We start from the raw sequence: 25796 nt of genomic DNA, 5'->3' as shown, positions 1-25796 counted from the left end.
TAGGAAAAACAAAGAGCAGAAATAGAAATTGTTTTCTCTTTCATTTCTCTATGAAGAATTTTGAGAAGGAGAGAAATGTGCTTGCCACAAAGGGTCCTCCTCCATTGTGAAATCGGTTTGCAGGGGCTAAATTGGGTGAGGAATCATTAACCTTGCCTTTTAACCAGTCTCTTAGCAGCCATGAGGTGCTCCTCTTGGTTTGCAGGAGCCATTGCATGAGTTAATCCTGTTGGAGCAGCCTTGCCTGGGACACCTGGGGGGGTGAGGAACGTGAGGAAGCTGCAGGTCGGGGCTGGAGCAGACAATGATGCTCCTCTAATCCATGGCAGGGGCCAGCAAAGGGCAGAACAAATAGCTGAGGAGCAAAAATAAAAGCCTGGGAGCACTAACAGTTCAAAATGACCCAGCTGGCTCTGCAGGAGCACATTTATCTATGCTGAAAGCTGTTTCGTGGAGGTGTTTTAACACCAGGTTCTAAGAAACCACTCAAAGGAGCTTGTAGCATATTTGTGGTGTTTTGTGGAGCACTAAAAAAAAGCCCCAGACCAGGAGTTTTGCAGTTCAAAACTTCCCAGCCACCCAAAACTGCTCTTCTCAATCTTTGCTGCTCAGCTTGGTTCAGTGAAAAAGAAATAAGTTTTTTGTTACTATGAACTGATTTCTTTTTTTGTTTGTTTGTTTGTTTATTTTAATTTTAGGCTTTGTTTTGGACCAGACTTCAAACCTCTATTTTCCTTCCTAGAGTTAATACCAATGTAAAACTCCTTTCATTGTGGAAAAGATGGCCAAATATTTTTATAGCACCAGGAGTTTCAAACTCCTTCCAATCAAATTTTCAGACCCTGAAAATCATTTTAGTGTTAGTAAAAGAAGAGAGATCCTTTTCAAAACTTCTGCTGCAAGAGCAAATTATGTCATGCTCTGTAGCGAGTGCATTTGTGAGGGGATTCACACTGGTTGTCAAATTTTGGACATTTCTGCGCTTGAGACTTGAGCAGTTCTGTGATTTAAAGGAAGCTGTGAGTTGAATCTGTTATAAATTTACAGACTTACAGTAACAGGGGCTTATTTTAAGTTTTACTTTATAGAATATGTTCTGACTTTTGTGATCGGCTTAAGAATGTCTGGGAACCAAGCCTGTTTCCCTTCCTTCCCATGAGTACATAATTTATTTAATTGAAAAACACACTAAATAATGTGTAAAATCCACCATGTAATTAGTGGGGAAAGACCATATGATATTTTCACTTCATAACTTTTGTGAGGTTTAAACAGCCTTTGGAATATAGAAAAGAGAGTAGTAACAGTGTAGTTACAAATAACAGAAGGCAAAGAACTGTCGTGCATCTTTGTTGATTTAAAATATCACATTAAATAGCAAACAATCAGTTTTCTTATCAGATGTACAAAATGATCTGCAGCTGAAGAGTCTGGGGGAGCTGGTTGGGGCCAGGGAGGGGTGAGCCAGATTGTTGGAACTTATTTCCAAATCTGTGTTGGAGTTGAACAGTTTATCCACTTGTGATAATTTTAAATAGAGCCTCCTAAGGTTTCTTGTTGTGGTACTTTACTTAAGATCCAGTCTTCCCTCTTTCTCTGTCACCATCATTCCTGGCTGATCCTCACAATATTTTTTGGGGACCAGGGGTCTACAGAGCTCCCTGTGTAAAGAGGGGTCAAACCCTGATTTTAGTGAATTTTAAGGTAATGATGCAAAGACTAGACCATTTCTTTAGTTTCTCTTTTCTGGTCTGGATTTTTAAAATAAATAATCATTGTAATTATTTTTAATTATAACCTGAATTTAAAACCATCAGCATAAGCCATTCCCTAAGTAAATACAAGTAGGGGTTTGTGTTTCCCTGCTTCTGCTGGTCTCATCCTTTCTGCAGCAAGCTGGGGGATTGTGGTGGCTGGAAAGAGGAAATGTTTATGTGTCATTCGTTCCTGTTTTATGTTGTATTTCTTAGGCATTTAATAAAAAGGGTGTAATTATGCCTTCATGAAAGTCATTTGGGCCAAATCCACAGATGGGGAGGTGGGGGTTTGGGTGTGCAGGTGCCAGCAAGGACCCAGAATGGGTTCTCACATTCTGCCAGCTGGGCAGAAACCACGCCATCCATATGGAAAAACACCATATTCTGGTGCTTGTGGGGTGGCTGATGCTCACAACTCTTTGGTCTCTGCCTCTCCATGTTGCTCTCTGCTTGACAAAGTGAAGAGATTTTGCCGAAAACTAATTAATAATTAAATAAAACCTTGAAATCATATGACCACTGAGGTTGGAAAAGACCTTCAAGATCAAGTCCAGCAGTCAGCCCAGCACCACCAGTGTGTTCACCATTAAACCACGTCCAGGCATGGTGACTCCATCCTGCTCCAATGCTTTACGACCCCTTCCAGGACAAAATCTCTTGTAAATGGTGAGGTTGGGACTGTCCAGTTCTGGTTTCTTTCTCCATCAGTATCTGGGCATTAGGAAGAGGAAGTTTTTTGTCTGCTTATCTCTCAGAAAATACTGACTCTGGACAGTTCTCAGTCTGCAAATTTTAATAGTCAAGGGAGGGAAAGGTTGTTCATTTGTCACCCTCAAGAAATGCCACTGGCTGGGGGAAGCTCCTTGATAGGCAAACCTTGCTGTCACCCTGTGTCACACAGAGCTTCTGGCAGTGTCCTCCTCAGTGAGAATGTCATCCCTGGGATACCTTTGGCACATCATCTCTCCTCCATTCATGATTCTCAAAATGGAGGCTTATTATCTTGTTTTTATTTCTTTTTTTTTTTTTTTTTTTTGGAGTTCAGTTCTGTATCTTGTTTGCATTTCTTAGTGGTCTAAAAAGCAAAGCTTTCTGTTGGTAGAGAACTGATCTGGCAGGATCTTGCTTTTTTTTCTTCCTTTTAAAAAACCATGAATGCAGGTTGACTAATTATCCATATTTATTACTGCTCTCTGTATTTTTGAGGAACTGATTGATCATAGCTGTTCCTGAGCATTTTAATAATGATATGAAAAAAGCTGCTAATGTGACGATCCTGAATTCCAAACAAGCAGCCACACAGCTCTGCACTGAAACAGGCTGGGCAGGGCAAATGGACTTTTATCAATGTGGTCAATCAAATCAATTAGGGATCAGCCTCCTTGGTAATTAGCAGGGCCCTCAGTCAGAGGTGTGGAGGATTTCACAACCTGGAACTCCACCTGTAGGATCTGCCCTTGGAAAGGGCACGGTGCTGGCAGTGGATTGGGCATTTGTACATCACATCCTCTTTTATTGTGTTTGGAACTAGAGGTGTTGGGATGGAGGAAAGGTCAGACCAAGTGCACAGCCCTCAGGGGCATGAAGAGCTAAAGAAGATGTGGTTAAAATATTTTACATCTTGGGAACACCCAGATGGTTTGTATGACTGAGTATTAGGTAATTGCTGATGAAAGGTGATTAAACAAGGACACAGGAAGGTACAGAAGTGGGGAACCCCCCTGTAAAGCATCTCTGAAATGTTCTGAAGGTGAGAAGGAGAACATCCACACAGCACCTCTGCTTTGTTCACCCAGCAGTGTCATCTCCTTGGCAAGACAGCCTGGGGACAGCACACAGCTCTCATTTTCCTTCTTGTCTCCAGGAATTGCTCTCCCTCTGTCTTGTGGGGATGCAGTTTCTTTCATCACAGTCTGACTTGTGATAAGCAGACCATAAGTGCCTTGAAATTCAGGTTATTCAGATAAGCATCCTGGGTTGTAACTATAGAAATTCGAGCAGGAAGGTGTTCCAGTATGATCTGCTCCAGAAACTAATCCAAATTTAATCACAGGTACAGATACAATCTCCCATAATCCTGTGATGCTCTAGAATTGCTGTGGAAGGGCTTTATATTTCAAGAATGCTTTTAAATATTTTTTTATACATCTGTTATTCTAGAATAATTTCCTCTTTCTATAGCTATTCCCAAGTGGGAAAAAAAAAAATCACCACTTGTGTACCTACAACAGCAGAAGTTGTTGCTTTGCTGCTATGTGTGTCCTTTACTAGTACAGCAATTTAAATGTGAAAGTCCAAATAGTTTAGGCTTTTAAAACTTCCAAACGCAGTTCAGGCATTTAGATCAGTGTCTGCTTTGCAGACTGCTCCCCAGACAAAATAATTAGGGAATTTTTTTGCTGTAACTGGGGGCGAAGCTGTTTCCTGGCCTTGAGATGGAGGAGACGTGGAAAGGCGACTGCGCCTTGCATTTCTCTTGATTTTATCTGTCGGATGTGAAGGAATCTTTCAGCATATAATCCTTAAAATATTGATCTTGCAGAGGAAGTCTGGGGCTGGAAGGGATCATCTGTCATCAGATTTGCTGTGGATGTGGCGTCGTGGAGCTGCATTTTCAGCTCCTGGGTCTCGCCTTTGCTTGCTGCAGGGAGGCTCAGGCTGGGGCTGGGTTTAGCTCATGTGCACAAGTGGTTTAGGATCTTTTATTTTGCCTTGAATTGTGTTGCCTTTCAGCACAGTCACTGCTTTATTGCCCTCTGGGATGTGCCAGCACGGGGGAAATGCTGCTGAGGGAAGAGCTGCTGCTGGTGCAGAGCTCCCCCATAAACCAAGTCACTCCTTTAAATCTCCAAATGGAAGCTAACAAATATCACTAACTCCCAGCTCGTTTTTATTAGCTGGACTATTTTTTTCTCCTTTGTAAGTGCCAATATCCAAACTTAAAACTGCGTTTGGTATATGAGAGAAATTCTCCAGCTGATCGTAGCCTATAAAATTAAAATATTGAAGCTCCCAATGTTTGAGTTTATTGAGGTATAAATACTAGAACGTGCTGCACTATGTGGTTCAGCTGCTTCCATGTTCTATTTTTTCTGAGTCTTTCTGCTTATTTTATTTCTCTGACACTCCATAGAAAGGGTTCCCTGGGTTTGATTTCATCCTGGCATTTTTCAGCAGTCTGGTTCTTAGCAGCATGGAATTCAACAAGGTGAATAACATGTCCTGTTTACTGTTTGCATTTTAAAAGGCAAAATTTCTGTTTAAAAAAGAAGCATATTCCAGATGTCTCCAGGCAGTAGGACATGTATGTAGTATACAGTCTAATAAAACAACAAATACAGCAGAAGGATCAAAAAGTGGTGCATGTTTAACAAATGATCTGAATTTAAACACCAGTCAACACCAGGACTTCATTTTAGGTGAGGGAAATTCATATGTGAAGTATTAAAATTTAACTTCACAAATACATTTCCTCAGGAGTGGGATGTTGTGCATTTCCAAGTCTTCTTTAAAACTTCCTCTTTCAGTTGATTTTGATTAGATTTTCTAAAATGGAATAAACATAAAAGCATGAATAAAAAAAAGTAAACCATGAAAGTTAAATGCAAAACAGATACAACCACAGCAAAGATATGAAAGCCAGACCCCTTGTTCCTCAAGTGCAATGTGGGGGGAAAATTCCTTCACTGTGGACTTGCTTCCTCCACAGGAGCAATTGTGGACTTGCCTGCCATTAGATAATTTCAGAGCATGATCTAAAGAGCAATTAAATCTGCAGGAGGCTTCAGTGTTGAAAGGGGGGTTCTTTAGAGATGTCTGTTGCAGGAGGGAGGCTTGATTTGAGGAAGAAAATATCTTTGGCATTTGGATAATTTGGGACAAGCATCGCCCCTGGGGGAGATGGTGGGAGGTGGAGTTGCTGTCCCTGGGGTCTGCTAGGGAAAGGACAGAAAAAATCTAGGCAAGTATCTGCTAGGTGAATATTTTTTCAGGGAATGGACTAATTGACCCTTATTTCCAATGACCCCTGTGTTGATTTTTACGGTAATGGTGTCAACATGTCAATCAAATGCTATTTACAGTAGCCCAGTGTTGCTGAAGAGGTGCAAAAACTGCTTATGTGGTACTTCTGGAAATTCAGTTTTATGATTCTGTCTTAGACCTTCACCTGTTTATTTAAATTCTTCTTGATCTTTGTCCATCATTGTCCATCATTTTCAGCTGGAGCTTTACAGCAGTGTTCTCAAGCTGGTTTAATGCTTGTTTCCCTCTTCATTTGACCGATTGTAATCCTCCAAAATTTACCTGAAATATGGAACGATGCTGGCTTACCTTTGGAAAAGGTATCATCAGCAGGAGCTCACATCCTTTTTCTGGGAAGTGCCTGAAGTGCCCAGGGCCAGGCTGGATGAAGCTTGGAGCAACCTGGTCTAGTGGAAGTTGTCCCTGCACATGCCCAGGGGGTTGGAATGAGAGGAGCTTTAGGGTCCCATCCAGCCCAAACCATTCTGTGCTTCTAGGCTTGTATGGCAAAAGGCACAGAAAATGCAGCACAAATTCTCTTCTAACACTTTCTCTTTAAGCTCTCTGTGCTTTCCATGGTTGAAAATGTAATGGTGATGGAGAATGTGTCTGTTTGCCAGTCATGTCAGCTGTACCTGCTTGTACCCCCAAGAACAAATAGGATTCAAGGCTTGATGCAAAAGGAAATCTTTGTAGAGCAAGTTTTTATAAAATCCACAGGTCTGACCAGCAGTTCCTACAGGCTCAGATGTGTTATCTAACCCTAATTCTTCCCCTATATTTTTCTCTTGGCCTGAATAAAGGAGCCATGTCACAAATCACTCTAATTAACAAGGACTTCAGAAGCACAGACTACAGAAGCAGTGCCTGCAGGAACTTGGAAAAATACCATCAAATCCCACTTTTCTTTGCTGCCAAAACGAAGCAGCGAACAACAACCCATCGCGAGCGCCCTGGCTGCGTTCTGGATGAGCCCTGCAGGAGAACCTGGGTCTGTGTGTGCAATCCTTCCTCACCGTGTCCCTTCCTTCTGCAGACGAGGATGAGTGTGAGGTGCTGAACGGAGGCTGCCAGCAGGGCTGTGCCAACACCCCGGGCTCCTTCCAGTGCCAGTGCCAGCCGGGATTTCGGCTCCACGCCGACGGGCGCACCTGCCTCGGTAAGGAATCCCTCACACCCTCCAGCAGGGGTTTGCTCTAACTGCAAAGGCTTCTGGACTCTTCCAGTCTGAAATCCAATCTCTTCCATCTTCCAATCCATTACCCATTCTGGTTCAATTTTTTTTTTTTTTTTTTGTTTGTTTGTTTATTTTTGTTGTTGTTGTTGTTGCTGTCTCATGAAAATTCTTTTGCAGGAGGCATTAAAGAGTTTAGGGGGTCTTCGTTTCAAATGACATTTTTTTTTTCATGCTGAGTGCTTTTTCTTTGTGGCACATCCCCAGCGCTGCTGCCCTGGGACTTGGTGATGTCAGAGGTTGTTTCCAGGGTAAGTGATCGTGATTTACAGGGTGTGCTCATGTCAGTGAGAGCACCACGGAGCTCAACCATGACACACTGCCTGTTTGTGTGGAGGGGATTAGCAGCTCTGCCGTTAGAAATAAACCCTGTGTTTCTTAGGTTGGACTCTAAAGCCTGAAACAAGGCATACCAGAGTTGATTCTTTGTGCTGTTAAAAACAATAATATGAAATACACAGTTCTTGTGTTGCGTTTAAATCAGTACAAAAGTCAAATTTTTGAATTCTGCAGAAAGGATTAAAATGTTCTATCATCTGGGAAGAAGAAAAGGGCACCTTTTGTTTAAATTTTTAAACCTGATTTGAGGTAATATGGGAAGAACAGTCAAGTGCAGTCAGACCACATCTGCAGAGGAAGTTCACTCACAGTTTGGGCATTGTCTCAGTTCCTGCACAAAGTCCCTTGGTTGTGCTTAACTTCAGCCAGAGATGTCATCAGTCATTCCTGGTATTGTCACAGCACTACATTCTCTGATGCAGCCAGGACACAGGAGGTACCACTGCTCAAGCTGTGGGAATAATGGATTTTTTTTATTTTAAAACTTAACCTTTCAGGTTTTTTGGGTTTATCACCTACAGAGACTTTCAGTGTTTTGGTAATTAACCGCAATTAAAAATGTGATGAAGTCTCAGTCTTTTCTTGATTATCTTAGTTGGTGAAGGACTGGATAAGGAAACACTATAGTGTGTGAGGGAAAAAAAATAATATAAAAGCAGAGTGGTTCATAGTTAACTAGAAGCAATTGTGGTTTTCTATGAATTAAAAAATAAATTAATTTTGCTCAGATCAGATCTGACCAGGGAAGACCCAGAAGTGAAAGATGTGTTGTTTGAGCTGCATTACTCCCTCTGAATAGTCTCATTTGTAGTGAAGAGGGATTTTTATAGAAAAAGGGGACTAAAGGCACTTTGGGGGGAAAAAGAGAAAGAGAACTGTGTGATAAAGGCAAAAAGTAGATGTTAATGGCAATTAAATGAATTTACTTGTGTAATATGTAAAGTTTTCTGTGGACACAAAATAATTAGAATTTCTCTTGCCTCAGATAATTGGAAAGCTCAGTTTAGCTTCTCTGAGCTGTGAACAACACCAGAGAACAAGTTTTCGTTTCATAAATGCAAATATTCTCAATAAGTTGTTCAAAATACTTCATACAGTTGTACAGCTTTGTTTGCAGTATCTCAGAAGTTATCAAGGAGAAACAAAAAGAAGTCCTAGGATGGGAGGCAGGAGTTTCAGAGAGCTCTGCTATCATGATAATGGATGTACACGATACTGAGGGAGGATATTGAGTCCTGTTCCAGCTGTTTAGACAAGACACCAAAACAAATGGGTATAATAAGCTCTCATGCACTGGAGAACAAGACAGTTACTAATTGATGAGGGCAGGGAGAAGCATTTCATATAAATCAGGGGTGCCTAGGATCAGGATTTGGGCAGTAGCTACTTGTTGGAGATGGAGAGTTTGCCCCTTGTGCAGCACCAGGTTGTACCTCCAGCTTTCATCACTCATCTGCTGAGAAGCAAACCAGCAATGCCCCTCTCCTTTGACCTGGTGCAGCTAAGCAGAACACCCAGCATTTCAAACAGGCTTGGATTAGCAGTGGTATTTCTTCCATGGATGCTTCAGAATATGTGAGGATCTCTCCTGCATGCTGAGAATGAAAAGGGACCACATTCTGGCACTGAGCTGTTTATGGAAGGTGATTATCTCAGCTGCAGCAATAAGAAACAAGAGTCCCTCTAGACAGGCTTTTCAGAGGAGCCCGGCCCAGATTGCTGTTAGGTTCATTCTTTCCACGTCCTCCTTTTCTTTTTTGGCAATCCTGTGTTTGTGGGAACAAAAGTGCCAAAATCATTTGAGGGGAAGCAGATTTTGCAGCCTGGATGGCTAGGAAATCTCCCATACATAAGGAAGTGGATCTATCATCTTAGAAGATATTCAGCCTACATCTGAGGACTCAAAAACCTGGGATAAGATACTTCCTCATGTGATTCATGGGGTATTACTGAACTTTTGTCACAAGTTTTCCAGTAAATCTGCTACTCCTGCCACCTCTTCACAGGGTATTTTGTTTGGGATCCTGACTAGTTGGTGGTCCATCCCTCCTCTGCCACTGTGAGCCTTAAAATACTGGAGAGAGGAGATCTGCTTTTGTCATTCTTCCTGCTCTCATTGGAAACTTCTGCACTCTACCCATTCTCTGCTCAGACCCAAAAATCTCCAGAGTGGGCTGCCTTGCTCAGTGATGACCAGTGTGTGAAAATAAACTACTTAATTCCTGAATCCTTTGATGTTATCCAGTACTTTGTGCCATGATAAAATCCCATCTCCTTTCATGCTCCTTTTCTTCCTTCAGCTTTTTGGTCCTACAGATTTTGCTCAGCATTGAATTAATTTATAAATACACGTGCCAGACCAAATACTCACTGCAACGCTGTCCAACTTTTTTGTTTGTTTTGTTTGTAATGCCTTGGTTATGTTAATGCGATGAATTTGACTACACTGGAGTTTAACCAGCTGGTATCTGAAAAGCTGAAACTCAGAAAGAACATGTTTATTGTAGTATCAGGCTGTGGGTTTGGACTGTTGTGGATTCATTGACTTCAGTGGAATTTATTCCTGTTTGAACTCCTAGGAGAGAAAACAGGGCACAGCCATTAGACCCTGATTCATCTCTGGTGCCAGCTGTTACCTTTGATGTCTGCTTTATGTGGAGAAGCTGTAGAGATGCAGGTTTTTATGGAGATTTTAGCACACTAAGGCTCTTATATATTGAGAAAGTAACAAAGAAAATATCTCTACAACTCTATAATCTGTGTTTCCCAACATAAATATAAGCCCTGTATGTCTGAAGTTACATTTCTGGTCACTGCCAAGGTTGGATTTAAGGTGATGGAAAATATAGGTTGGAGGAGATTGTATTGTCTAACCCCATGGTTGCTATGCATGTCTTAACTATGGCTTCAGACCCAGCTCTTGGTGAAATTACCACCTTTATTATAAAAAAAAGGGTTGAGAAATGTGTATTTCTTAACTGTTACGAGATTGGGGGCCTACAAGAGAGCTGGAGAGGGAGTTTTTACTTGTGACAGGACAAGGCAGAAAGGCTTTGAATTGACAGAGGGCCGGGTTAGATGGGATATGGGGAAGGAACTGTTCTCTGTGAGGGTGCTGAGCCCTGGCACAGGTGCCCAGAGCAGCTGTGGATGCCCCTGGATCCCTGGAAGTGTCCAAGGCAAGGCTGGACAGGGCTTGGAGCAGCCTGGGATGGTGAAAGGTGTCCCTGCCCATGGCAGGGGCTGGAATGAGATGGTCTTGAAGATGAACCCAAACCATTCTGTGATTCTCTGATCCTTGTGTTTCTCACCTGGTGTCTCCCACCTCTTTCCCCCTTCCTGGATGCCCCCTCCTTCTCTTGGCATCATCCCCAGTCTGTCTGGAATCCACATCAGGGCTGGGTTTCTACCAAATCCCAGGAGTAAATCTTACAAAGGGAATGTCAGGCCATATTTCTGCCTGTGGAGGTGCTCAGCCCTGCAGCCACAGGCCCTTTGTGCCAGCTGGAGTCAGACCCATGAGGTGCCAAGTCTCTCCCTGCTCAGACGTGCTGCTGGCACCTGGCAGCCACCAGCACAATCCTGTCCTGTCCCTGGAGGCTCTTCTCCTTCAGTCTGGCACCTCCTCTCATGGATCCAGCCTGGTGCCTCGGCAGCAGCTGGGACAAACCTGCCCTGCCTGCTCCAGAGCAACCTCTGGGCACAGCCACACCAAATTTGGGATGCAGGGTCCCTCCAGCACAGGATTTCACACCTGTCCCCTCCCACCTTCAGATCTTCCCAAACCCTCATGGTGACAGGCTGCTGCTCATCTCCCCTTGCATCCAAACTGGCTTGTGCCCAGAAACAGAGGGAGAAAATGGCACTTTTAAAAGCCCACATGTATATGCTGTCACTTGGATTTAAGATGTTTTTCGTCTTCTGAAATGTTTTCATCTTATTTGAATATTCTTGCTGAAAAACAGGTCTTTGGCTAGGAATGTGCAGGGAGCTGGAAGCTCAGGGTGTGTGGGTGTGCTGTCTCCTGTGCAGACAGGAGCTGCTCAGGTTCTGTGTGTGGAGGGCAGAGGGCTCTGGGCACAGGTGCACATCAGAAGCCAGGGTCAGGTTTCTGGGCACTGAGGTGCCTCCTGCCTCCTGCTGTGTGTGCAGCCAGGAGAATGTAGAAATTTGCTTTTCTTTTCACCTTTTTAACACATACTTGACTGCACAAACTCGGTGTTTGCTAATTGGTGGCATGGGGTGAAAGGAATCCTGCAGCGGGTTTTGCAGCTAACATTTACTAATGTCTGTTACAGATAAATGAAGAAATATGAATATTGCTAAAATGAATATGAAAAAAATAAATATCAAAGCTGTTTCCTGGCTTCATTGGGTTGGAAGGGACCTTAAAACACCCTTAACCTTCCACTACCCCAGGTTGTTCCAAACCCCATCCAACTTTGGACACTTGCAGGGATGGGGCAGCCACAGCTTCTCTGGGCAACCTGTGCCAGGGCCTGCCCACCCTCAGAGTCAAGAATTTCTTCCTAATATCTCATTTAAATCTCTCCATGCTACATGGTGCTGTGGAAATCCATCTCACTGCAGCCACGCACACACACTTCCCTCAGCACAGCACAATAGCAGGATCAAACCATCACTCTTATTTTTACATGCAGCGTGTGAATAGGTGTGGGTGTGTGTTGACATGTTTTGTCAGGAGGAGAAATGTTTCTCCAGAGGCCAGGGGTATATGTTGAACAAAAAAGAATATTAATTTGCTTGGGTGAAAGAAGCAGCATCTTTAAAGATGCACAGAGGACCCTCTGTTCTGCATAGCTTGTGGCTTCTGTTATTTGAATTTTTTTTTTTATTTAAGAGGCTGAGGAAATCAGCCTGAAAGACAATTACTATTTTTAATCAATGAAAGCAAGGAGAGAAAAAGATAATCAATGGGCAAGTGCCAGCAGGGCTGTTCTTTTTTCCCCTCCTTGCCTCGGTGGATTGGCAGTGCTTTGGTGCTGTCAGATCAAAGGGTGCTGTGCTTCAGTCAGCATTACAGCCCTTAGATCTCAGCTGCCTCTCCCTGGAATCAGGATTTCAGTGGTGTGGGACACTGTCAGCCAGGCTCCGTGAGCACAGGGGAGGGGACAGGTGCATTTCTGAAAGCTGTCCAGCCAGGTTTGCCTGCTTTTGCTGTCGTTTATGTATTTAAAATAGGCAATAAGCTCTCCCAGGTTGCTGACGTGCATTCCCTTGCTGCTTCCTTGGCTCCAGCTGTCAATTCCTGCAGCATTAACAACGGGGGCTGTGAGCAGGACTGTGTGCAGCTCAGTGAGGACCACTACAAGTGCCAGTGCCAGCCAGGCTACCAGCTGAAGACAGATGCCAAATCCTGTGAAGGTGAGTCCTGTGCTACCTGCCTGAAGACATGCAGTAAAAGCAATTTAAAAGACCCCAGGATGGTGTTTTGGGGTCATTGTGTTCATTGCTATTTCCCCCTGCGGGCCAAAAGCAGCTTTAGGAATTGCTTATTGACAGGATTTTAAAATAACACGTGTTTGAGGTGTGAAGTTCACTTTGAATCACAACTTTGAGTAAGATTTTGGCCTCCTAGATCCCTGGCTGTTCCTTGCACAATGATGGTGATGACATAGGTTAGGAACTTCATAGTGATTTAATTCTAACATTTTATTGATCATCAAGTTGTAAATAGAGTTGGCCTGCATTACATATTTTATTCTACAAAAAGTCTTCTCTTTATCTCCTTTTGGCTTATCACGGGCTGATTCATTCATCCTCCCCTTCAGGTTTCTAAGCCCTCTCTCAAGCAGAACAGCAATGCTACCTTTGGGTTTGATTGTTGCTTTTCTTTTCCTGTATATCTTAACATATTCATCAGTTTTGAAGGCAACCCTCCCCCCTCCATTCCCCAACACAAGCACACACACACACCCTCAAACATGCCAGAGAAAGATAAGGCCAAATTTATGGATTTATTGAGCTGAAATTCCTGTCACAAAACCATTTCCATATGGCTCCTCTTCTGCTTGGAGATTTGATACGCTGTGGATGAAGTGTCAGTAAATCCTGCTGTTCAGATGGCTCCCAGCTCCTGCTGGCTGCAGAGAACCCTTCCCCTTCGTTTTTGGGCCTCCCCAGATGCTGCCCTCAGTGGGGACTGCACTCAGGGAGCACCCACAGCCTCCTGGCCTCTCTGTCTCTCAGGTTTTTTCCCTGAGAATATCAGAAAGAGCCAAAAAATGGGAGGTTTGGGGAGAAGGGGATGTCAGAGAGATTATTCTGCTGTTCCCCATCCCTTTTGCAAACATCTCGAGATGCGTTTGGCCAGCTGGCTGTGCAGAGCCTGCATGGGACTTTGAGGTGGGTGGGTCAGAGGGGTCTGAGTGATGCTCAGTGGGGTGGGAGTTCTCCTGGAGCTCCCATGGACCACTTCCATGCTGTCTTTCAGCTGGGACCCCCTAAAAGGGGAGGTTTTTGCTGTTCACCTCCTCACATGGTGGGGCTGAAGAGAGTTAGCCACTCACCAAAAGCAGTGGTTTGTCACCAGCCTGTAGTTATTAATCTCTGGAGAGGGGCAGGTGAGCATTCCCTGGGTGCCTGCTCACCCCAGGGTGTTAGAACCAAATTAAATAAGTGCAGCCCTCCCCAGGAGAGCAGTTGTGCCTGGGGGAAGGAGGATCTGCCTTGTAAGCAGAGCTCAGCTTGCAAAATGAGGATTGAGTAGGATGCTTTCCCCCCAATAAATACCTAAGTGAATGAATGCCTGGGAGAGAAAAGTGCTAGGTAAGCCCATGGATGAGATTTTTACAGGAACAAATGAGAGTGAAGTGGTCATGGATGCATTTGGGTTGTCAGTTCAGAGATATTTTGAGTAGAAGAGGTGGAAGGAGGTGAGTCTGGCTGGTTTTATTGTTTTCCAACCAAAGCTTGGCTGCTGGAGTCATGGTTTGGAAGGAGAAACCACAGTGTCATGAGAGTGTGTGCCACAGCAGGTGTGGGTGCTCTGCAGGTGTGGATTCATCCCTGTGAACTCCTTGTGAATTAATACTGCACCCACAGCCCTGCAGAGCCTTAGAGAAACACTCCAGCCTGGCAGTTTTGCTCTTTACCACTTCATATTTTCTCCAGTGTGAAGTCATGGTTGCTGTGAACAAGAAAATTAATTTGATAAGGCTCAAACCTCTTTTCTTTAGGTGCTCTAGAGGTTGTGGCAGATAGGACTGGAGACCCTGTTGTTTGCAGCCTTGAAGTGAAGGATTGGAAGGTCTGCCCCATCCCTGGAAGTGTCCAAGGCCAGGCTGGATGGGGTTTGGAGCAAGCTGGCACAGTGAAAGGAGCCCCTGCCCATGGCAGGGAATGGGGCTGGATGAGCTTTAAGGTCATTTCCAACCCAAACCATTCTGGGATTCTGTGCCCTGAGGCACCTGGGAAATGAAACCATGCCAGTAAATTTTTCACCATAGTCTTTAACAGCTTGGAGTAGAGCTTTGCAGGATGGAGTCTGTTATCTAGTAAAGTTATTAAATGAACCAGTAAGAGGCAAATGTGTGAAAAAAGAACACTAATGAGTTATTTTTGGCTTTTCCTGAAACCTGCTGCTAACAGGAACACACATATCGCTGGAAAGCAAGTCAGTCGCTGATTGCCTTATGTCCTGAACATCTTTCCTTTACAAACTTACCTCAGTCAAGGACTTCCAAGGCTGCTACCTTTATTTGAATTACTATGTTTTACTAACATCTACCATGTAATTTGTTGTTTGCCTGTTGTCATGTCACAGAGCATTACAAGCTTTACTCCATGCTGTAATCATTCTCAAGTTAAAGCTTTAGCTGCTCTGAAAACCTTCATAATATGCAGGTTTAACAGATGCTGTTTGATAGTGATTTCATTTAATTTACCCAAATAGAAAAGGAATGGGCAAATAACTCAATATTTCATATCAGCAAGGAGTGAGTTCTTGCTTGGAGCTAAATCCTTTGTAGACCGCAAATTGTCGAGCTGCAGAGCCAAGTTGTCAGCCTTGGAAGTGTCATGCACAATGAGGTGCTGCTGTTCCTTGGAAACCTATTTGCAACCTATCGTGTCAGAAGTCCAATTTCAGTTCTACATCCCTAACTGTGCTTATATTCTATTTTTTTTTATTATTTTTTTTTTAAGACTGTCAAGTCGAACTCGGCCCTGCAGACTGGAACGGTTTGTGTGTTGTGTGGATGGCAGGAGGTGACATCAGGCAGTTTGAGGATCTTCTGTGGCTGCTTCCTCCTTTACTAGATGGTGGCACAAAATGCCACTTGGCTGCACAGAAAACTGACCAAAAAAAGCCTTGCCCCATATTTAAATCCACATGAAGTGGAGGTTTTTCTCTCCTGTTCCCTTCTCTTGCATAGCCAGTGGAAGAGCAAATCTCCTTCAGCCCTTCCCAGGGTTCCTCAAACCCTGACTCCAGTGTTGTTGAACTGATGGTGGCTTTCCTCTGGGGCTCTGAGAGAAGCTGGCTTGTACAGAGCAGGGCAAGTGAGGAATATTGGTCATCTGTCTCAAATCAGGCAGTAATTAGTGAAATGCTAAAACTGAATCAGAGCTGGAATTGTAGGGAAACAAGTATAGCTTTTTAGACATTTTATTTGAAGCTAAGCAGAACTGTAGAGGACACATTTTCAAGGTGTTCTCAGTGTTTACCTGTGTATGTTATTCATCAGAATTTTGGTGTAATGAATGCTCCAAAACAAAGCCTCAGCCTGGTGCAGAATGTCAGATCTTAACCCAAGTCAGACCTGTCTGAACGGTCGTGGTGGGTCTGTTTTGGGGTGTGCCAAGTCTCTATTTGGGCAGTGTCCTTCCAGCAGGTACATGTTCCAGAAATAAACCCATACAACACAGTGAAATCTTTGAGATGGAGGCTTCTGTAGGCACTTCATAAAAGTTTTCCTAAGTACTTGCCACTTAGGGCAGCTTATCCTTGAAAAGGTATGTTATTGTTCCAGAAGAGGAAAAAGCCTTGATGTACAACATGAATGGCATATGTTTATAGACTGAAAGATGTCTTTGGGGGCTCTTCAGTGTTTATTTCCTCTCAAGCCTTTTAAATATTCATTGTTTTGTGGTGAACTCCATCATTGTGTGTGTTTATGGATTCACACATACTGGAGTGCTAATTGCTGTTGTTTAGAGAACTCTTGAAATCTGTTCAGATACAGCAAAATAACAATAAAATGTACTTTTTTGTCCTACTTCCAATGTAATACAAGCTCGGTTTCCTGCTGTTTAAAGCCTTGTTGCTGCTCTGTGAAAAATGTTGTCCAGCAACAAAAACCATCCAGAAAAACAGCAGCTTTACTCACCAGATGCTTTCACATTTTTTTCCCAGTCTAATCTCTTACAGCTACTTCGTCATTAGCTGCAACAATGGCAGGTAAGACCATTTTCAGGCAAAAAGTGACCTTTCAGTTGACAGTGTGCTCTAATTGGTTTCAGTGATAGACCCCTGCACAAGTGGGAATGGAGGATGCTCACAAATCTGTCAGAATGAGAGAGGAATTGCAAAATGCGGGTGTCATCCAGGGCATTCTCTTGCTGCAGACAAAAAGTCCTGTTTAGGTAAGAAACTCTGCACTCTTTATTGTGAAGAATGTTATTAATCAGTGCTCTGGCTTACTGAGCTGTGAGTGGAAAGGAATATATTAGACAAATATATGTGTGCATTTTGAAACAGCCTTCCTCTCTGTGATGTTCACATCAGCCCATAGTCTTGAAGGTTTTTTTAGTGATGAAGATTTCTGTGTCATCTCCTAAGTCATGATTTCTAGCAAGTGGATTTGCAAATGCTCTGGTGTTATTCTTGTAGGGTCCCTTTAAAATAATGTCCCAGATACAGCTCCTGGAAAACTGGTTCAAGTAAAACTCTGAACCAGGTCACTGAAAACCTATTTAGAATTCAAAGGGCTTTTTAGCTGGAGAACTGTCTCCATATTAATGGAGAAACTACTGTGAAGGAAGAAATCATGATGTGTAAGATTTCCAAAGAGAGGAGCTTAAAAAGTTGAATTCTAAAGGCCTGTGTTTAGTCTGGAGCTGTCAAAAGAATCTGTAGCATTTCTGACCTGAAGTTTGGGGGAGCTAGGGATCAAAATACCTTCTTCTCCCTTTCAGTGAAACTCTTGGAAGGTAGTTTAGCAATTTTCTGAAATAAAAAGCATTTGTGGACTTCATGGTGCACAGATTTTTAAGTCAAGTCAGGATCAGGTTGTGTGTGTATATGTATATATATGCACTAATTTTACACTCCTCTTTTGAAAACTTGGCCAAAATCTTGCCAATTATTGTCTCATATAAAGGGTGCTGGGTGCCTTTCAAAATATTTACTTCCTACCCTGAGTATTTTACTCAGTTGCCTGTAAGCCCTTCTGTGAGTAGAGTGTCACATCATAGTGATTCTTTCTTACTCATGAGTAATTGCTGAAAATAAAAACTGTTTTCAAGTAATGAACTGATAATGAGTGGATGGAAACAACAGTGGGTTTAGCAGTAGGGTCAGCCTGTTGTTTGTTTTATCTCAGATGCACATTGACATTTCTGTTGATTTATGTATAAACTGAGTCACTGAGTTAACTTGCAGTGTTATATATTGGAACAAATTTTCTCCCCAACCTCATGGCGACAATCTTTTGAATCATTAAGCAGCATGTCTTAACATGGATATACAATTATTGTTTTTTTCTCCTAGAATTTACTCAATGCCTTTTGCAAAATTCAAGCTGTTGTTTGACTCTCTGGAAACCGAGCTGGGAGGAGAGAGAGGGCAGCTGAAGTGTCGTACTTCAGCTATTAGCTGTAGGACAGGAAGAGACCTGTGCAGGATGGTGGCTGTGGTTCAACTTCTTATTTTTCTATTTAAAAAGAAGAAGAGAAAAGAGTATTTACAACTTTGGCCAGCACAGCGTACTCACAAAACGACAATTAGAGAAAAAGGAGGAATAACCCATTTTATTCTAAGCAGCAGCTGCTCCCATGGCTGCTTCAGAGAAGCTGTCATTTGTCCTGAAATTTTCATGAGCCAGTGTGTGGTGTTTGCAGTGCCTGGGGCCTCTCTTTGCAAGGAGCCTGATTGCATCCATCAAGCTCCTTGTGCTCAAGTGCAGGGGCCACGAGCTCAGCACTGGGCACAGCACGTGTGGAGGGGCAAAACTGTTAGAAAGTGTGGTTTGCTGGGATGAAAGGTGAAGAGCTGCACATCAGATTGCTCCCTGCCATTTTCCAGACACTGACCCAGCATCGGTGCAATAAATAATGTGCATTTTTCCAGAAAGATTCAAAATGGGAAGGGACAGGAGATGCATCAGGAGTTTGCCATGTGTGATACCAGTCTTTGCATAGAGGTCGGTGTTCTGTGCAGCTGTATTTAGTGTAAATTTTTGTGGGTTTGTTTGTTTGTTTGTTTTTAAACTAATTAAAAGTTTTAACTAACTCCTTAAAAGTACTTTTATGTTCTGCTGAGATTTTAGGAAGCTGGGCACCTCTGGGGACATTTAACTCCAGAATACAGCAAGTGTGAAGCTGAGGAGCAGCCTGGGGGAAGAGCAGCCTCCCCACCTGAAGCTCTGCAGCTTTTCCTTTCCTCACAGGGCTGGTGGGGCTGCTGTGGTTGCAGCAGGTGCCTCCCCACTGCACTGCTGTAAAGCAGCTGCAGGGACAGGGCTGATCTGTCTCCATGGTCCCTGCTGAAACCCAACCACCACTTCATCCAGATCATCCGACATTCAGAAAATAATCAGCTGTTTTCTGTTCCATTAATTTAACTATAATGGCTTGGATGGCATGGTGATAATTTCAGAGTTTTGGAAGTTTCTTCCGAGTTCTTCACATGAGGTCTTCTTTTGCCGTGGCTCTTTTTACAGGAATAATAAATAAGTAGCTTTGGCTGATACTGCAAATACAGTGTTTGATACTGTAAATGTTCACACTGAGAAGGTCAAGGTCAATGGTGCTCAGAAAAAGATTGTTCTGGAGAATACTGTGAGTACAATGTTCCTGGGCTCATCGGGTGCTGTCCTGTGTAGGATAATCCTTCCAGCAGACACTTGGAAACGCAGCCACGTCCACGTGGACCAGCATTATTTTTCATTTCAGCATCCAGCTGAAGGACTTTTCTCTGTGCTTGCAGACGTGGATGAGTGTGCCGAGGGCAGGGCCAGGTGTGCCCATCGCTGTGTGAACACCCCGGGCTCCTTCAGCTGTGCCTGCAGCCCCGGCTTCGAGCTGGGCGCGGACGGGCGGCGCTGCTACCGTAAGTGACCCTGCCCAGCCCAGCCCAGCCCTTCCCAGCCCTGCCCAGCCCTTCCCAGCCCTGCCCAGCCCTGCCCAGCCCATCCCAGCCCATCCCTGCCCATCCCTGCCCATCCCTGCCCATCCCTTTCCAGCCCTGCCCATCCCTGCCCAGCCCTGCTCCCTGCCAGGCCTCGCTTCTGCTTCTCTGGGATTAGCATCCCCAGCAGAGTAAATGTATGCAAAAGATCAGGCTTCGTACTGTTTCCTTCCTCTGCTGGGTTTGCAGGGTGAGGAGCTCTTAAGCCTGTGTTCACAGACCTTAATTACTGCCTTTCAAAGAGCAAATAGCCCCGTTGGTTTATCTTCAGAGTCTGCTGAATTCTGCTGCAGAGTTACCAGATTGCTGCTGTTCTGTGAAATGCGTTCATCCCTGCCCTCCTCCTCCTCCTCCTCCTCCTCCTCCTCCTCCTCCTCCTCCTCCTCCTCTTCCTCCCTTCTGCAAGAGAAAACCAGCACAATGTTCTGTTCTTGTCTTTGCCTATCTGGGTTTGCTTATGTTTCTTCTGAGATTGCTGACACTATTAAGAGGATGCTTTAAAAAAAAAAAAAAAAAAAAAAAACCAAAAGGCAACTAAAAAAGGAAGATTTGGGATGATAAAACAGTTGAAACACTCAAACATCCCAATCTAAAGCGAGCCCTGTTGTCTTTGCTTACCTCTTGCGAGCAGGGTTTCTTAATCAACACAGCTTTTCTGGAGAGGGGGACTGGCTCCCAGTGTTGTTAGCTGATAGGTGATCCCTGGCCTGCCCTCGAGGGCAAATTTAGATTAATAAAGGAGGTGATGTGGAAGACTTGGGGTTATTATGGACCTAACATAAGCTGCCTGGAATGCAGACAAAAGCATGACCTGTTTTAGCAAAGAGGTGGGCAAAGATCATTCAATCTAATAATACTGTGCAAGAGCTTTCAGCAGAGCTTCCTTAGGAAAATACGCTGCATGCCAGAGAATGAGTGCTTTATTTAAGAATGTGTGTGTAAGAAATAGTTATTAAGAATGAAATCCAGTTTCAAAGCATTAACATACATTAAAAACAAAACCCAATTATGTGAGAGACATCCTGGAGAGTTATTTCATAGGTGATGGGGAACTGTGAGTGGTGCAATGGCAGAGGAAATGTGATTAATATATAGATATGAAATCTTCTCTCATAGGCATAAAAAAGAGGTTTAGACCACTTAGATTTCATTGTGCTTTTCTGATAATAATATTTCTGGATGTTCAGCAGATCTCAGGGGATGGTGATTCTCTCTGCCTCATGTACAATATTGCAGAGCAAACAATAAAAATAAAAACATTCTGCATATATTTATGATCAGGATTATCCCAGTGTTTGAGCAATTTACAGTCCTTGTTTATTCTTTCATTTCCCCAGTGACTGGGGAAGAGCTGGTATTTCAGTTTTACTGATGAAGAGCTGAGACAAAGTAAATGATGAAGATTGTGTATGAAGTCAGATTCTGCATTTAATTGCTAGGTTTACTAAATCCAAGCTTAACACACTGGACAGGAGACACGATTTCTTCTCCCTGGTGCAAATAATCACACTATGCATGAGATGTAGTGATATTTATTCTCTTAATTTATACTCTCCTCCAGCTGGAATTACATTTCTTGTTGGCAAGCAGGTTGCTCCCTGGGAGCACAGAGAGGGGTAGGACCAGAGCCCACCAACACATATGTGTCTGGGGAAATTCTGTGCCAGATCTGATGGCCACCACTCTGAGCTGGGGTGTTTCTGGGGGTACAGTGACTCCTTTAGGAAGGGAGTTTCTCAGTTTCTCTACATAGCAGGAGAGATTATTTTCTCTCTAAATAGCTCTTTAACAAAAGCTGGCTAATCCTTCATGAAAAACTTTATATGAGAACTTCTATGGTTTCTTTTTTTCCTGGAGAAACCATCTGATGAAGTAGCTGGGTGGGAGAGAGGTGGCCAGGTGTTCCCTTTTCCATGTGAGGGCTCTCACTGGAAATGGCCAGGGTGTTCTGAGGACTGTCCAGTGCAGCCACATGAGGAGGGCATGGGAGTCTGTCAGGGCAAAGGGGGCTGGCAGTGGCACTGTGCCACCCTGCCTGAGCTGCAGGGGACAAAGGCTCAGCAGAGGAGCTGCTGTGTCCCCCTGGGAGGGACACCCAAGAACCAAAACCTGGGGATTGTTTTGCATTGTGGTTGGGTGTCCATTCCACCAGCAGGGCTCTGCTGAGGAAGTTTCAGTGCCTTTGTGTTTGGGGGATGTTTCAGAACCCAGCTCTTTGCCGTTGCCGTGCAAAACTCAGAGCTGCTCTTTGGGAATTGTGTCAGGCTGGGTTGAGGGGCACCACCAGGGCTCCTCAGGTGCTTCTGTTCCTCCACTGTGTCCAGACAAAGCATAAACCTGAGGAAACCTGGGAAGGAGGTGGCTGCTGATCACTGAACCAGCTTTACCTGGCTGAATTCTCTGTTCTGACACGAGCACCTGGAGCTCAGTGACTCCAAAGCCTGCTCCGCTGGGGAGGGGCTGTGAGCTGCTTACACTCCCTGCTACAGCCCCCATGGCTGCTGCTTTCCAGCAGGCTGATCCTTTTAACACCCTTTCTGATTTCTTCCTCTGCAAGGCATCGAGATGGAAATCGTGGACAGCTGCCGGGACGGGAACGGCGGCTGCGAGCACGGCTGCGAGCACACGGCGGCGGGGCCGCGCTGCTCCTGCCGCCACGGCCACCGCCTGGCCGGGGACGCCAAAACCTGCCCAGGTAACCGTGCTGGGAGCAGGGAGCAGGCTGGAAGGGCCCGGGGAGCCCGCAGGAGAGCTGTCGCTCAGGGAAACGCGTGCCTCCACTCCTTCTGCAGGTGTTGATTAACACCGCGCTGCTCCGGCTTGGGATGGGTCCCTGATGCACCAGTGGCACTGGTGCATCGCCTGGTACCAGGGCTGTGTCTCACCCTGGGCAGCCCAAGCATCACAGAGCTGACTTTGTTTCCCTCCCCTTCTCAGCTGGTGGTGGGAGCAGCAGCACAGCCATTCCCAAGTCCTTCATGCCCAAACTCCACTTGGTGCTCCAGAGCCTGCTGTGTTTTCATCAGATCTGCTCAGTGATGAGGTTGTTGCACTTCTGCCTGTGAGAAGTCTCACTCGGGAGGTGAAAGCAGCAGAGTTAGATTTGGGTTTATTTTGAGACAAGAGCTTAAAAAGTCATTCATGTTTTAAGTGATTCTACTACAAGGTTTTTTTTTTTATGTGTGTGTTTTCTGTTTTTGTTTTGTTTATGGCTTTTGTCATGCAAAATGTATCTCATTCTGCTTTGGGCTTGCTGTCACTGTGCCATTACAATTTTTAAGAATAGCCAGGAAGAGAGGGAGAATGGAAAAAGGAACAGGCACCACAAAGCAGTGTAGTGAGATAAGAGATGATGAGAAGAGGTAGAGAGTGGGAGCACTGATGAGTGTAAGAGGCATTACAGACAAAAGGAGTCTTGCAAGGAAAAAAAGCCAAGTGCAGGAGAGAGGAGGAGGAGGGAAGCACTGAGGGCTGCAAGGGTGGGTGATGATGGAGCTTAAAAAGCAAAACCAGAAAAGGTTTGGGAGGCAGATTTGGATCCAGAGCCTCTCAGGGGTGGGTGGGTTACACAGTCTTGTCTGTAGAGCTGACAGGAGGCAAAGCAGCCTCCTGCCCACACCCCAGCTCAGTGACCTGCTGCTGGGGAGCTCAGAGGGAAGCAGATACTCCAGACACAGCAAGGGAAGGGGGAGAACGCAGAGGAAGGCTGAAGACATGAAAAGTTGCTCTTAACAGCAAAAATCTCCTTTTTGTTGGATGCAGATTTTGCATTCCTGCACAAACAAGGGGCTGTTTCTGGAACCCAGAGCAAGGCATCACCTGATGGCACTGCAGAGGAGCTCAGCTTGTGACATTTCTGGAAAACACTGCCTTCAAATAACCTGCATTAATCATTTTCACACTGACCTCCTCACCTGGATTGATTAATTACATTTTCTTTCTCCTGTCCGTGTTTCCTCATAAAGCTGGTGCTCCTTCCAAGGTTAATTGAGACACTGACCTTTCCCATCTGCAGCTGCTCAGCCAGGCCATGTTCAGAAGCATTTTGCAGACTCAGCATTGACAAGGTGGCCCTTGGATGGCCACTGACCTCCTCAGCAGCCTGACAGCAGCCAGGAGCCTGCAGTGCACAGATAACAGCTCAGCTCTCCTATCTAATCACCAGAACAGTGGTGTCAATTATACCAATTTCTGAGCGGGCACAGAGCAGGAGGAGGCAACAGGAAATGAGTTACCAAAAACTACAGTTGAACCTTCCAAGCTGCTGCTGTCCAGCAAGTGCCTGGTTGGATCAGAGCATCGTTGGTTTGCACTGAATGAGGTTGAATGTAAAGTCTAAATGGTCAGATGTAGGTTGCTGTTATACAGAATGGTTTTGAGGGCTGGTGAGTCCTTGTTGTCTCTTTTTGTAGAACCATAGAATATTCTGAGTTGGAAGGACACACAAGGATTGTTGAGTCCCATCCCTGGCCCTGCACAGACACACCAAATCCCATCCTGTGCATCCCTGGGAGCATTGTCCAAACCTCCTGGAGCTCTGGCAGCCTCAGGGCAGTGCCCAGCACCTTCTGGGGGAAGAACCTTTTCTGATATCCAACCTAAAACTCCCTGACACACCTCCAGCCATTCCCTTGGGTCCTATCCTTGATCACCCGCAAGACCAGCTGGTGTTTGTAAATCCCCTCATGGCAGCTCAGACTTGTAGAGGAGATGCCTCTCCCAGGACGTGGAGGGTCCTGGCTGCTCTGGGAGAAGATAGAAGGCAGCTGCTGTCAGGATTCAGGATTCAGCCAGTGTTTATGTGGTTGAAAGAAGGTGCAAAGCAGCACAAAAGCTCTCAGCAGAGCTGTGGCAGCAGCTGGGGGTGTCTCAAGGGCTGGACGTGCTGCTCTTTCCTTGCAGATGTGGACGAGTGTGAGACTGGAGAGTCCTGCTGCTCCCAGTTCTGCATCAACTACGCGGGGGGCTACGAGTGCGCCTGCAAGGCGGGGTTCCAGCTCAGCGCCGACGGCTGCGCCTGCGACGGTGAGCGGGATGGGATGGGATGGGATGGGATGGGATGGGATGGGATGGGATGGGCTGCAAGGCTCCCAAAGATCATCTCATTCCACCCCTGCTGTGGGCAGGGACACCTCCCACTGTCCCAGGCTGCTTCAAACCCTGTCCAGGGATGGAGCAGCCACAGCTTCTTTGAGCAGCCAGAGCTTCACCACCCTCAGAGTCAAGAATTCCCTCCTAATATCCAGTCTAAACCTTCCCTCTGTTAGTGTAAAGCCATTCCCACTTGTCCTGCATCATTCCACGCCCTTGTCAAAAGCCTTCTGGTACCAGTGGCTTGAACTAACTAATCACAGCCCAAGGCAGAAGAAATGCTGTCAAAGCCCTTTGCAGGGCTTTGTGGGCACTGCTCTAATGAGAGTCACTGACCCTATGCCAGCTTTGCTGATAAGGTTTCACAAATGTGCAATTTCCTCCTTGTGAAGCTGGGATACAGGAATAACCCAGCATCCAGCGTGGGGGAGTGGGGATGTGGGAGAGGAGCCAGCAGAGAGAAACTTTCCCTCCTCTCTCCATGGACACTTTATATTGATGTGTGTTAAAACACTCCTTCCACAAAAAAAGAGCCCTCAAAATAACTGAAGGATCAACTGAGCTTAACAGCTTAAAGCATCTGTTTTCACTCGAGACAAAAACTTCAGTGAAATAATCTGCTCCCTGTTGCCCTGAAATGTTTTCATGCCTCCAATACCAGAGAGAAGCGGAGAGCCCCAAAACACATAAGAAAAATTGTGTTTTCTTATGTATAGAATAATTTGTCAGATGCAGCTGGGCACAGCATGGGCTCTCCAAGCAGAAGTACTTGCTCCTAATCACCATTTATGTCTGGATTTTCTAGATGTGGATGAATGTCGTCTGGATAATGGCAACTGTGACCATTTCTGTGTGAATTCCCTGGGGTCCTACGAGTGTGCCTGTAAGGAGGGTTACAGGCTTGGGGATAGCAGATGGGCCTGCGTGGGTGAGTTCTTCTCAAAACTTGAGGGTCATTAAACACTTCCCACCGATTTAAAAA

General features: G+C 44.9%; 1 protein-coding gene across 7 annotated transcripts in view; it reads left to right on the top strand.

Moving 5' to 3' along the window:
• LOC110480370 (uncharacterized) overlaps window positions 1–25796 on the top strand; it is a 199336-nt gene that overhangs the window by 120697 nt on the left and 52843 nt on the right. For 6 of the 7 annotated variants that reach the window (XR_014957412.1, XM_085588049.1, XM_085588048.1 and 3 more), the window contains exons 6-12: window positions 6817–6939; window positions 12613–12738; window positions 16837–16959; window positions 19523–19645; window positions 22281–22418; window positions 24626–24748; window positions 25620–25742. Coding sequence is in view for 6 of the 7 variants with exons in the window: in XM_085588049.1 (XP_085444175.1) it covers window positions 6817–6939; window positions 12613–12738; window positions 16837–16959; window positions 19523–19645; window positions 22281–22418; window positions 24626–24748; window positions 25620–25742 (879 nt within the window). In the remaining variant the exon portion in view is untranslated. The remainder of the gene's footprint in view (window positions 1–6816; window positions 6940–12612; window positions 12739–16836; window positions 16960–19522; window positions 19646–22280; window positions 22419–24625; window positions 24749–25619; window positions 25743–25796) is intronic. The other variant, XM_085588047.1, reaches the window with a different exon arrangement.

Source organism: Lonchura striata, chromosome 9 (genome assembly GCF_050655825.1).
Source record: "Lonchura striata isolate lonStrDom1 chromosome 9, ASM5065582v1, whole genome shotgun sequence".
NCBI lineage: Eukaryota > Metazoa > Chordata > Aves > Passeriformes > Estrildidae > Lonchura > Lonchura striata.
This window is presented reverse-complemented; position numbering and strand designations above follow the sequence as displayed.